Genomic DNA, 14,533 nt, shown 5'->3' on the forward strand with positions numbered 1-14,533 from the left:
CTTCAGAGCGTACAGAACCAGAGGAAAGTAAGGCTGGCAGGGGCCACAGAAGGTCATCTGATCCAACGCCCTGCTCACAGCGGGATCAGCCCATCTCAACCCTCCTAGACAAGTGTGTGTGCATGTAACATGCTGCTTACTTTTAAGCAGCAGAAACCTGCAACTCACTTCCTCCAGGAGACGACCTGAGCTATGGTTCTAGAGCAGAAAGGTCAGTGCTTCATCCAATAAACCAGCACACCTCTGGCAGAGCCAATTTCAGCATGTCAGCAGAGTGATTCACATGCATAATGGCTGTTGTTTCCAGCTGCTAGAGACTTATCAAGGAAAGGCCTGATTTAAAAAAATCGAGAGCTTGTAAACAAGAGGCAAAGAGAGGGGAAACTGGTGGCACTTCTGGGTTATTAGTTTACTGGGGGCATGAGTTGGACAAACTAAGACCAGAAACCTCCAAGAGAGGTGGAACTGGAGAGGGTTGCAGAGAGCTGTGCTAGCCAGGGGGAGCAGTGCCGAGATGGGCTTATAAGGTGGGCTTTTCCCTGTGTTACTATGAAAGCCTTCCTACCTCACCCACTTGTAACATCCCCCTCTATTTATGTCAGCCTCCACAGTCCCAGAGCCTCTCGCTCCTGAGGATCCTTTGTTCTTACCCCTTCGTTACTAGATAGGCTCTGGCTACATCCCTGTGCTACCTAGTACAAGACACAAGATCAAGATGGTGCATGGAGAGCTGTCTAAAAGCCCATCTTGTTCCCAGCTCCTGACACTCCCTAGCCTCACTGGGACTCTGGGAAAGGACACTGCTCTACATTACCCTTGGCATCGTTTCAATGCCAGTATCTTGCTTTGGCTTGTAGCTTCCTGCTAGAACACATCTGGATGCTTTCCCCTTTGCCATTTAGTTAAGGCAGATTTGTTTTTTTGTTTCTTCAGTGCAAACTGAAATGAAAGTAGCTCTATGTTCAGATCAACAACATTGGCAGCGCTGCCAAAAACAGGCCTGTGATTTAGTTAGCTGCTCCTCCCCAGACAACTACAGGAGCAGAAATGATAGTCTGGAAGCACTGCAGAAATGCTGGCATATCCACCCTGGCTTGTCTGCCTGCTTCACTAGCAAAGAAGTGGTGTTTTAAAACCAGTAGAAATATTTAGAGCCCAGAGGATTTCAGCAGAGTAAAATCATTTTAAAAGCACTCAACTCCGAGGTCAGAGTGCTTCTTCTAAAATGTGTTTTTCAGATAAAAGTGTTTTTCAGATAATATGGCCGGTGGAAAGCAAGGGAAAGCCTCATCAGCAGCTGGAGCCAGGACAGGAAAAAGAGACTCAAGCTTAGGGGTCTGAGGGAAAACTTACCCTGCTCCAGTGTTTGTACGCTATCCAGGAAATGTACCTGCTACAGCTGAACAATTAAACACTGACAAAATTCTTTGTTTCTGCTCCCATACGACATCACGGCGACTTCCCTGCTCAGCAAGAACCCTGCAAGTATTTGGAAAATGCTGCACTCACTGTCAGTGCCCTGCCGCTGAGAAAAGTGCAAAAGATAATGCCAGATTCAATGGCACCTACGACAGCAGCTGAGACTATGTGAGACTTCTCTTTTGGCTAGCACCGATTCAGGTCTTAGGCTCTGACAAGCACTATTAGTTGAGCAGCAGAGATGCAGGGCATTTAGGGATTAATGTGTGCTCTTTTGAAGAGCCTCTCTACCGGAAGAAGCAGGTTACAAAAGGATACTTCGTGGCTTTCTCTAGCAATACAGTGGTTTTCATAAACTGGTGATGAGGTGTGAAGCTGACAAAGACACCTGCAGTTTACTGGAAATGGAGTCCTTTCGGCTTCCATGCTGCTGTGTGATCTATGAATAGGACTGGGCTAGAAGGTCTTGCTTGAATGTTTATAACTCAGTCCCAATGGACAAAGTTCAAAGTGAGGGTGCATCTATGGCAGAAAACCCACAAGCCAGCTGGCCTACGGCTTCATGGTACCACCCTACTCTACAAGAAAGGCCAAGCTTTGAATCTGAAGATACCAGAGCTCAGGTGTGGTAAGGGTGAATTGGAGGGAGCAGAAGAGAGGAAGGCTATTGTGCTTCTGGCAGCTCCTGCTGACGTGAAAGTAAGAAGGATGGTGGCAGCAAAAGCATGGTGTGCTGTGAACAAAGCTCCTGGAAAAACAGGACTCCAAGGGAGACACGGCCCCCAGTGCTGCAGTAGAGGGGCACAGACAGGATGCACGCACGTGGGGCATCATATGGAAATGTCCTGCAAGTCTGAGCTCTTGGGACAGTTCTTCCTCAGCCCCCACCCCCAATAATTTCTCTTTGTTCATAACATCACTCCTTAATAGGGGCAGTTATTCAGCAACTGTAATTTTGTCAAGGCTTTAGCATCTGAAATTTGTGGCCAACACTTAATCGCTAGCATTCACATAATGGTATTCCCTTTAGCTGATGAGTTCCCGATGCAATGAACCAACAATCATTGGGACGAGAGTCTTGGCTTTCCTCCAGAGACAGAGACAAATGACTGCACCATCTTCTTCGTGTCGCACCTCTGCCCTACTGCCCAGGAAAGGAGTAGGAGCTGCTTACCACAAACTCCCTTTGAAAAATGTTTGCTTCCCAGGGTAAAAAACAACATGATAGAAAAGCCTGAAGCTGCAGCATTGGGGGAGATCAGATCTCACAAGGTTTCCAAACTAACCTCTGGGGAAAGCACTTCCACATGAAAGGAGGAGTGATGTAAACACCACATAGATGCTCTAAATCAAGGCACAGAATGACAAAACAGACTCAAGCCTCTTTGGGCAGGAGCATAGAAAAGCATCACCTCTGGCTGAAACCCTCCTGTTACAAATGGGAACTCAGAAGCAGGGTATATTTTTATAGCTGGATGGAGCCATCTGGAAATACGGAGTCCTTATCATCCTCTGTCTGAAATCTACGGCAGAGAAGCTCCCAGGTAATGATAAATTGCTCTAGACAGACAGATTTTCCAGGGCTCGAATGTATTTAACCTCAAGGGCTCCTGCCAGCCTCCCATAAGCCACTGAGTCTTACGACTGTGTACAGCTTTCACACAGAGGAAGTTACCTGCATCCAAAATGCCTTGGGCCAGGATTGCTCCAAACTTGGCCATAACATCATCGTGCTTATCATTGATGACTTTGGAATAGAGCTGTCTGAACTGGCTGACCTGCAAGAGGAGGAGGAAAGACGACAGGTTATGAGGTTGATCCACACCAGTCACGTGCTGAGCAGAACACAGCTCTGGACAATGCTAACAAAGGACTATGCGGCCAGAAAATACCGCCCTCAACCATCGAGTCCAGCCACTCCCATCACATAAACCTTCTCATATACTGGTCAAACTTAGCCTTAAAAACCAGCTGGATTTTCTGCCCCACTCTCCCTCTGGGAAGCAGTTCCACAATCTTGCTCTTTTTATGTCTGCCAACCCTTTTCTGATTCCAGCCTACATTTATTCACAGCTGATTTATACTCATTTGTTCTTGTGCCAGCATCTTCTATTAGATAAAATGTTTTTTTTTTCTGACCCTGCTGTTTATCACCCAACATGCTTCCAGACAATCGGACCCCCTTCTCCCATGCTCTTCTTTTTCCGCCAGGCTAAACAATCTCAGCTCTTTCAGTCTCTCTTTGTAAAATCAGATCTCTGCGTCCGTTGATCGTCCTCATAGCTCATCTCTGCCCCTGTTCTAGTTTGTATTCATCTTTACTGAATATAGAGGACCAGGCCTGAGCACAGTATTTTAGGTGAGAGCTCACCAGGTCCCTGTTAACTGGGATAAATACTTTCCTGTGTCTCCTGGAAATACAAAACCTGATGCATTTTAGGATTGACATGAGCCACTCGGGGTCTGATCTCCACCCTCCTCTTTTTGTTCCAACTGGTGAGCCCACAGTTTACAGCACAACTTCCTTTTGTTAGTCCCTGAGGGCATGACCTTGAACCCTGGGCTATTACATCTTATCCCATGTCCATCCTCAAGAGCATCTTTTCCTTCTGATGATACCTCCCAACGGCAATTTTCGTCAGGACACTCCTGCTTTTAGTGCCAAGATCTTCAATGGAAACACAAAAGAGGATCTGTCCCAAGGCTGGACCTCGAGGGACTCCAATACTAACTTTGCCCCAAGTTACAGTTCCCTGTTCAGCACACCCCACCAGTGCCTCTGCATCTGCCAGCTCTTTATCCACTGTACGAGGCTTTGTGCCTCTCCTCCCCAAGTCAGTCTGCTGCTGGTCATCTCCAAGTCCTCTATCCATGCACACATTACAGCTGCCCCTATGGCAGGAAAGGCTACTGAGAAGGCAGCATAACCTTGGGCAGCTCATCCACAACCATGATCCTGATATTTATTCATTTAAGCATGTTCAAAAGAGGACTACAGGATAGGTTTATGAGCGGAGATTAAACAGGACAGTCTGGATAGACCCACCCTTAGCATCTGCTCTCTACCCCAGTGAAACAGGATGTGGGGCTAGACTGAACCACAGGCTGACCTAGCACGGCACTTCTTATAGACTTACATTTCTATAACTCTATCAACAGCCAGTGACCACATCCAGGCATGAAATACTTCCTGAACCCTCATAAATACCAAACCATCAGAGCCAGAAAGGATGTTACTCTCCAGAGAACAGTCTGGGCTGCTCCAGACTGGAGAGTGGAGGAGGGCCTCGTCCTTTTGCTCTGACTCATTAGTTACGTCTCTGGTAGATAAAAAAGATGAGCAAAATCACTGACTAAACTATCTTGAGCTTGCAGCGTGTCCATGACGTATTACGTCCAGACACAACGTCCTTCTTAGGTATTTCACCAGTGATTTGTTGTAAGGCTTGAAACAAGGACTCCTGGCCACTGAGGGACAATGTATAATGGCTGGGATTGGCCATAGGCGGTACAAAAAGCTGCAAGTACTGGAACTGTATTAGTCTAGCTGATTTGTCCAACCCTGCCCCACAAGGTAGGGTCTCATGTTTTGGAAGGTAGCAACCGTCTTCCCTCCCAGCAACGCTGCTGGCCCGAGGGATATGCACATTGGGGTCCCCAAAGGCATTAGCACAACCGCAGCTGCCAGGTGTGCTGGAGAGGGATGCTCCACAACAGGCATGCAGATATCAGGAACTGCTGCAAGGACAGGAGGGCTTCCTGCAATCAGGATCTCTTTGGCTTTTTCTTTGCCTAGCAAACATCATGCCAGAGGGCATCACGAGCTCAGAGCAGGACTAGAAATCAGAAGTTTCTGGCCCCTGCAGTCAGACGATCAGGTATCTCACACGCCTGTCAAGACACAGAACATCTACAGAAAGGATGTGGACAAACTGGAGAGAGTCCAATAAAGGGCAATGAAAATGGTTAGAGGTTTGGGTCACGTAACTTTTGAAGAGAGACTGAGGGAACTGGGCTGATTTAGTCTGGAGAAGAGAAGACCGAGGGGGATTGAATAGCAGCCTTCAACTCCCTGCAGGGGGGCTGCAAAGAGGCTGAAGCTGGGCTGGTCTCAGTGGGGGCAGATGACAGGACAAGGAGCAATGGGCTCAAGTTGCAGCACAGGAAGTTGAGATTGGATATTAGGAAAAATTCTCTCACGAGGAGGGTGGTGAAGCACTGGAACAAGTTACCCAGAGAGGTGGTGCAGTCTTCATCCTTGGAGGTTTTGAAGACCCAGGGAGACCAAGCCTTGGCTGGGATGATGGAGTTGGGGTTGGTCCTGCTCTGAGCAGGGAATAGACCAGATGCAACCTCCTAAGGTCCCTTCCAGCCCTCATTTTCTATTATTCTATGATCAATAGACAGATCCATTGATCAATGGATGCCAAGATTATATGCCCGACTTTTGAAGGATCGGATCATACCAGTTAGGAAAACGAGTGAAGTCCAGTTAAGGACTGGGGTCCACAACAGCTTTTACTACATAGTGTCACTGGACTTTGCCACAAATTGTTTACAGGAAGCTCAAAACAGCCCAGAAAACTGGGAGTGAGATGCTTCCAAGCCAAAAGGAACCACTATCTCGTTCCAAGACAACAGCAAATGACTTTCCCACCACATTTCACCATGGTGATTCTTGACCAGAGTTATTTAGAAACTGAGATAATCAGTAATAAAGGAAAGCATTTGGGTTTTGACAGGTGCCACCTCTCGCAAAACTAGTGAGACACATGATTTTACACACACACACACAGGTGGGTGCTGCTACACTGAGTAAATCCATGCTACCTAGTCTAGTTTTATAACTGGCTCATGCTCATCTTAAACAGGAATTTAGACCATAAGTATGAAAAGGGTCATCAAAAAGTTTAGAAACTATGCTTTCGCCAAGGTCATGCTCCATTCATGGAGATTTCTCTCAGACAGAATTAACTTGCCCATGCTGAAATCACAACTGCCTAAAAGGAAAAATGCGCTGTACGCTTGATGCCTGCTTTGCCTCTTCTCTTTCCAATTTCTTCTGGCAAATAACTCTGGGTAGAGCAATCAAGTCCTTCAGCTGTGATCAAGTTTAATCAGGTGGAGATCTAGACCAGCATGTGGATCATCATTAGGGTTAAGAACATTAATTCATACCAGTCGCACCTATTCGTATCAGTAATCGCCACTTGTTAAATGCACCTGTAACAGCAATTGCACATTTTTTATCTGCACACCAATTGAAATCCTCTAACTGGGTAGTGAAAGACCAGCTGTTTTTAAGCAAAGGGCCACAAAGTTGAACAGGGACACAAAGGATGCCCCCAAAAATTCACAAAGATGCAATTTACTCCTGTTATTCACTCTCCCAGGGGAACGGTAAATCCAGACAAGTTAATTACCATTTCTTCCTCAGCTAATTCCCCATCATATTTAGAACTGCTTCAATAAAAAAAAAGTATGAAAACACCCTACATGTCCTTATATATGATGGTACTTAAATAAGGAAGCAATTTAAATATGTATGTATAAAAAAATCTTGCTCTTAAGATAGCCTAGAACCTCCAAACTCCATTTTATGTTTTTTTCATACTTTCCTGAGTTTATTTAAAGAAGCTTAGATTTTTTTTTTTTTTTAAACATAAATGCTCAGACTCATGTTTATTATGCCATACCTCTGGTGCTCTGCAAAAAATACCTCTGTTTGCATTTAGTCTAATATTTCCAATTGCTCTTCCTATTCACAGGCTCTGACATAGTGTGTGTCTCTGAACAGCTGTCTCCTTCAGAAATGATGGAGGTTTCCAATTATAAGTGTGGCTTCTACAGTATCAAGGGCGTACAGGTAGGGACAAAGCGAACAGCAGGAGCAGCCAGCATTGCTTTTGGCTGCCATCAAGGCTTTCTGAAACCAACAGGGACGCACGCAGAAAGTAGAACAGATGCACTATGTCCAAGGCACCAGTCTGAGTATTAAAATTACATTGCCCCCTGTTTACAATATTGCCACCTCATTCCTGTGGCTCCGGGCCCTGGGTTTTGGGTTGCGGTTATTTACAAAAACCTGACGGTTCCTATGAGGCTTTGAAAAATTGCTGGCCCCAAAGACTGTGATCTGGAATTTACACCGTAATCAAATCTTCAGAGAAACAGATCCTTGATGAAGCAAGGAGACATTCAGCAGAACTGCTAATGTTCACACTGGCGTCTGGAGTCTGACAGTGGAGCGCCTCCGCTCTCAGGGCAGAAAGGCCTGGCTTGCGAAATGAAAGGTAGTTCTTGGGTCAGGGAGCAGCTTGCTTCCGGCAGAGGGTGATCGCTGAGCCCGGGGTGTCCCCGAGTAGCACTGGGTCCAAAGATGGCTTATGCTGCTCCCCACTCAAGTGGAAGTTGTGTTTCTTTTAACAGAACGGAGTCAGCCAGCAAGGCATCACCTGCACCGAGCCCAGCCAAGGAGCTGCGAGCCTACCACTGGGGAGGCAGCCCCAGCCAACTGGGGAGAGCTGGGGACTGCTGAACATCTGGACTTGGGCTGGCCGGAGGACTCGGTCTCAATGGTCTAAAGGGGGGGGGGGGGGTGTTAGGTCTAGGGAGGCCCCGCTCCTCCATACTCTTGCCTAGACCTATGCACTGAAGGTCATGGATGTGATCTATACTGGCCAAAATGACAAAGAGACTTGCATGCGGGAATGTCTGGACCCTGAGTTACAACATGGATCTGTGAAACTTGTAACAAACTGTGTCGCTCTGGAATTGGGCTGGTCAGCCACAAATGGACCCATTGGGCACCTGACTAGACCTCTTACAGCTATACCATGATCCAGAGGATTGACGATTGCCTACTCTAACCTCATGGCCGAAGCAGAAGTCTCAGACGTGTCTTAATGCACTTTGCTGACTTAAACACAGAGCACAGACTCCTGCTGCTGCAGCCACTTGGGCTTCGGGCAAATACTGTAGGAGGTTTAGAGTTAGTTACCTGAATTAGTTACCTAGGGGTGTAGGTACATGCACACTTGGGGCCCTTTCAAAAGGGGCTTCATCCGGGGTTAAAAAGTGGAGCATATCTGCTACATCTGAATCGTTCTCAGCTCATTCAAACTGAGCAATTAAAACACAACAGCAGCTGACAGTTTAATGTGTGTTGAAATGGCTCCAAATGAATGCAAGTCCACTCTTCATGAGTTCATCTTGCAGTTGACCGTGCATGTTAAGGCCCTAACAACATTTGGACTGGGCTCTCGAGCTGGCAGTGCATCTGGGGGAATCAAGGTGCTTCCAGCAGCACTGCTCCCTCTTTCCAATATTTTGCCTAGACACGAGTTTACCAGTCGTCCACGTGCGGTTTTTGATGATCACTGCGTGGATCACCCACGGGTCTCTCCAATGACATTCGCAGAAGTTTAGGGCTGGAAGGGACCTCATGAGATCATTGGGTCCAGCCCCCCTGCTTTGGGCAGGAAAGACTGCTGGAGCGGTATGGTGACTGGAGCTAGCGAGGGCAGCTTACTTTCATCTGGTACTTCTTTTCAATTCGTGACATGTACCCAGATGTCACAACAATGAGCACATTAAAAAAATCTCCTATTTAAATGACTGTTAAATGTGCCATTAAACTTACAAACCCTTCTACCTCCCGCAGGACCTCTTGGCACTTAAAAGTTTTATGGTATTTAGACAGACCTATTTCATTTGGGTCGCTTCCAGGAGTTCACTAAAACAAAAGCGGTGACTCACTTCAGCCCTGGTAACAATATACGGTTTACCATCTTAATAAGTCACAAAGGCTAAAATGATACATCACTGATTTCTAATGAAGCTAAAAACAACCGACATGCAACATCAGAAATACTGAGAAAACAACCCGGGCTCACATACTTGAGCGTATCTGCTTCAAAAAGCAGAATGCAGCACTCTCTCCTGACTTCATTTGATGCAAATAGAGATGAGAGTTCATTGGCAGCAAGCTTTCTGGCAAATAAAGTCTTTGCAAAATGGATGAAAATCAGTGCTGAGGCTGTTTTCATCCAACACTTAATGTTCACGCACAGTCAACAGAATGGGAAAGGCAAGGCTGTTAAGAGGGAACAGGGGCTCAGTCAACAACCACAACCTGGCCTTTGATGCAACGTGCAACCCCCAGAGAACGTAACATTCAAGAGCTAACTTCTTTAAGTAGTGGCTCCAACCAACTTCAGTTCCTTCTCACGTACTCAAAAACCTGTCAAGTAAAGCTTCAAAAGTGAGGTGTGTGGATCACTGCTGGCAACTCCCTGGAAAGCTGTAGTCTTTCTCCTTCAAGTACTGCCAGCATAGATCCCGCAGCTGGGACATCAACTAGAAGCAACTCATCTTAGAATCATAGAAAGTTAGGCCTGGAAGGGACTTCAGGGGGTCACACCTAGTCCAAACCCTGCTCAAAGCAGGACCAGCCCCAACTACACCACCCCAGCCAAGACTTTGTCTACTTGGGTCCTAAAAACCTTCAAGGATGGCGAGTCCACCAGCTCCTAGTGAGAAAATTCTTCTTAGTATCTAACCTCAACTTCCCTTGCTGCAACGTGAGCCCATTGCTCCTTGTCCTGTCATCTGCCCCCATTGAGAACAGTCCAGCTCCATCCTTTTTGCAACCCTGCTGCTGAAGGCTGCTATATTCAGTCCTCCCTCAGTCTTCTCTTCTAGACTAAGTAAGCCCAGTTCCCCCAGTCTTTCCTCACCAGCCATGTGCCCCAGCCCCCCAACCGTTTTTGTTGTTCTCTGCTGGACTCTCTCCAATTTATCCACATCCTTTCTGTACTGGGGGGGCCCAAAACTGGACATGACTCCAGATGTGGCCTCACCGGTGCTGAACAGAGGGGAAGATTTGCTTCCCTTGATCTGCTGGTAACACTCCTACCAATGCAGCCCAGGATGCCGTTAACCTTCTTGGCAACCAGGACACACTGCTGGCTCATACTTAGCTTCTTGTCCCCTGTCACCTCTAGATCCTTTTCTGGAGATCTGCTGCCCAGGCACTCAGCTCCCAGCCTGTCCTCATGCATGGGATTGCTCCGTCCTAAGTGCAGGACTTTGCACTTGTCCTTGTTGAACCTTGTGAGATTTCTTTTGGTCCAATCCTCCAATTTGTCTCGGTCACTCTGAATCCTAGCCCTACCCTGTAGCTTGTCTACGACTCCCCCCAGCTTGGTGACATCTGCAGACTTGCTGAAGGTGCACTGCATCCCATCTTCCAGATCGTTGATGAAGACATTGAACAAAACCGGTCCCAGGACCAACCCCTGGGGCACTCCACTTGATACCGGCTGCCAACCAAACACTGAGCCATTGATGACTACTCTAAGCCCAATGCTCCAGACAGTTTTCTATCCACCTTACAGTCCATTCATCCAGTCCGTACTTCCTTAGCTTGCCTGGGAGAATGCTGTGCAGACTGTATCAAAAGCCTTGCTAAAATCAAGGTCCACCACATCCACTGGTCTCCCTGCATCCCCAGAGCCAGTCATCTCGTCATAGAGGGCAATCAGGTTGGTCATGTCCCTGTTGAATCCATGCTGACTGTTCCTAATCACCTTCTCCTCAAGTGCTTACAAAGGGATTCCTTGAGGATCTGCTCCATGATTTTTTCAGGGACTGAGGTGAGGCTGACTGGTCTGGAGTTCCCTGGATCCTCCTCCTCCTTAAATATGGTATTGTAAGTAGTAAATTTGTAAGTAGTTAAGAGCTGGTTAAGGGTAAACGAAATGATTGTCTAGCACTGAGAACCAGACTTAGAAATTCATTTTATGCTTTTATTAAGGGTTTTTTGTTTTTTTTTTTAAGTAGCAGAAAAGCATTTCTGTAACCAATTTGCAAACTTCTTAAGCAAGGGGTTTGGACAATGTGAAGCATGTATTTCAAGGTCTTCAGATGCAGAGATGTCTTCAGGGTTGTTACAGGTGATCATAACATTTGGATATTACAGAAAACCGAAGCTGGCAGTCATTGGTACTGTTGTAAATGCTTCAGATCAGACAGCAGAAGTTTTATCCACTTCGAGAAGCTGAGAGTCAAGATGAGCTCCAGTGAACCTTTCAGATTGACCCCTTATAAACTACAGTTATTTTAGACAAATTTCACACCGCCTCTGAATAATAGCTAAAAGCTCTTAGCAGCTAAGCTATTCATCCTATTGTTTCTTAGTGATAAGTGAAGTTTAGAGAAGAACATTTGGAAATTAATGGATTGGTTAAAATGGAAACTGGAAAAAAAAATCACTGTGTTTGGGATGCAGGCCTTAATAAAAGGGTGGGACCTTAAAACTTGGATCCCACAGGCTCCTGCCTGAAGTCATTGCTGCAAGAAGAGTGGGGCTAAGAGGTAAATGATAAAAAAAGCTTCTTCCCAAAGCTTCAAAAGAAGTTTCTATTTACTTTAGCAAGCACTGGGATTGACACTTCAGGAAGGAGGCGGTTCGGACGCAGCAGCGCTTTGGAACCATTTCTTCACAATATCATGTGCAAACACTGACGGTCTTCCTAGTCGATGCTAATGAAGCAGGTCTGGCTGCCAGATGCTCCATAAAATATGCAAAAGAGCCAGGGCTTCAATGATAGAGGTCTGAACGCAGAAGTAACTGAATAATGCTCTTGTGAGAGAGCAATGTAGGGGCAAATTTGCCAGTGCTGAGAGTTTGTACCTCCCCAGGAAGATTTTTGGCGACTTACTGTAAATAGAGTTCAACAACATGCCAGCATCCAGGCTCAGGCATTTCACACCAAAATCTGATGCTCTTCCAGATCCTGTCTGATGATCACCCAGCCCCAGAACAGAGCTCTCACACTAGGCCATGGAGGCCTCAGAACAAGAGTGGACAAACCCAAATTGAAACTATTGAGTTTGGCCTGAACAGCGCCCTGTCCGGCTCCATGAAGGTACTGGCCCAAATGCAAAGTTATAACGAGTCAGCTGGACATGCAACATTGCTCTCCCTTGGCTTTCCTAACCAGTCTTGCAGGTTACAGATGCCTAAGAAAAATGGTCATATCTTCACTTTATGATGGTCTTATTGTATCTATAATGGGGAACCGAGTTTCAAAGTCAACCTTTACGGGTGCCAATCCTATACTGGTTTGATTCTTCACATTACAGGTAGCAACAGAGGTTAAAAAAAAAAAGCCTGTGGGATACGGTCCCAGGGCTGCAGCCCCTAGGAAGAGAAGACAAGTTTTGATTCCAAGAAGACTTCATCAGTTTTATGCCTATGCTCGTCCGTGTGGTTTTCTGAACAACCTGTAACTTCCAGACAACTCCCAGCAGAGCCAAGACTTTATTTAAATTATTGAAATCCATTTGCCCAAAGAAAGCGAGTAGTGCTTTTGCAATCTATACTTCAGTGAGGCTGTCCCCAAGCCAACAAGGACATTTCTGAACAGATGTGGAAAAGAAAAAGCACAATTTAAAAGGCTGTGTGTATAGGGAGGGAGGCAGGGAGGGAGGGAGAGAGGGATTGTTTGAGCAATCTTTATGCACTGTTAAGGTGATATATCTGTTTCCTTCCTAGAGATAGGACGGACAATAAAGCTAACAGCATATCTAAGACTAAAGCTGCCAAGCTACAAAACTCTACAAATAAGGTGAAAACCTGTAGCTCTCTCCACCTCCAAAAGAGGAGTTCACTTCACTTGCCAGCGAAGTGAGAAGTGGGTACAACAAACAGCAGAGAGATTGCGAACTGTTCTGGCACCTCACCTTAAATTGTTTTGGTAAAGAAAATGCACTTGTCCTAGTCTACAAGCTTTTTAGGAGGGCGACCGAGTCCAAGATGCAGACAGCCGTTAAGTCTTAAACCAGCAGCTTAACAAAGCATTGTCTGCAGAGCGCTCAGAAGCAGACAAGGGAAAATGCAATTTCCAACCAGTGCTAAAGTCCATATAATAGGGGATAATCTGGCGGTCAAATTAACTCAGCTCACTCATTTCATAAGTCATGCTGTAGCATATATCACTGTGATGCCACTCAAATGGTTCTGCCTAGTCCACATATTATTTTACAGCAACTATTTCCAGAAAGGCTCATTTGCAAAGTTGAAGAGTATAGGGCTGCTGCTAGAAGCAATTTTGTACGTACATACAAGCCCATTCCTTACTCTATTGTTATTGTGAACTACTGGAATTGAGGCAGATCCCACTACACGGCTGCGCACAGGAGTCGAGTTTTATGCCCATCAAGGCCATGTACTCAGACCCTGGTCATGGGATCTGCAGCTGAAAGACCACCATTAGGAAGGGTGAGTGACTATTTTGAGGATGGGAAGGTGCCCTGCACACAACATCCTATACATAGTGGGAGCAAGGACACAATGGACTGAGAAAATATATATATTTTTATAGGTATTATGTAACTGTTCACTAGGTTACCTTATTTATTAACTTGGTGTATTCAGGCAGGTCTAAATGAATGGGCTACTGGGGTTATTGACCAGAGCAGGAAAATAAAGAATGATCCAGACACAGCAGCGGTTATCAACCTTTGCAGACTCAAGGCACCCTTCAGAACATGCCAGCTCCTAACCTGTGCTCATTTTTTTAATACAGAAAAATAGTCAAGCAATTCTTTTGTTGCAAAGAACTCAGAGCACAACGGGTCCAAACGCTTTGAATACAATGATGAACTCCTACTTAAAATCTCTGGGTTTATCTTATGAATTATGTTTGCACACCTAACAGTGCTAACATTGTACAGCACCAGTGGCACCCCTGAAAGGATCTCAAGGCACCCCAGGATGTCGTGGTACTGCAGCTGAGCATTACTGAGAGTCATCTTCACGGTATACTGCTTCCATGGAGCTCAGGGAACAGTGGATGGCTCCACCTAGGCTAGATTGGAGTCCTCTTCACAGGGATAAGATTAATCCAATGAGACCTGAAACCCCAAAGACCCCCGCAAAAAGGAAAAGGGCTGGGGAAGAAACCAAGGGAGGCCAACAAGCAGTGAAGACTCTCATGGAGACCGAGGGGAGCTTGCTGCAAGCTCTGAGGTTGGTTCTTTCTAACTTAGAAATGAGGAAATAAGTCTTGGCTATGAACAGAGAAGTTAAGTTCGAGTAAGGAACAGG

General features: G+C 46.1%; 1 protein-coding gene across 1 annotated transcript in view; it reads right to left on the reverse strand.

Annotated features, from left to right (window-relative positions):
- Positions 1–14,533, reverse strand: part of PSMD1 (proteasome 26S subunit, non-ATPase 1) — a 114,456-nt gene that overhangs the window by 19,845 nt on the left and 80,078 nt on the right. The window contains exon 19 of the mRNA XM_006264155.4: positions 3,095–3,197. Within this exon, the coding sequence (XP_006264217.1) occupies positions 3,095–3,197 (103 nt within the window). The remainder of the gene's footprint in view (positions 1–3,094; positions 3,198–14,533) is intronic.

This window comes from Alligator mississippiensis, chromosome 7 (assembly GCF_030867095.1).
Source record: "Alligator mississippiensis isolate rAllMis1 chromosome 7, rAllMis1, whole genome shotgun sequence".
In the NCBI taxonomy this organism is placed as follows: domain Eukaryota; kingdom Metazoa; phylum Chordata; order Crocodylia; family Alligatoridae; genus Alligator; species Alligator mississippiensis.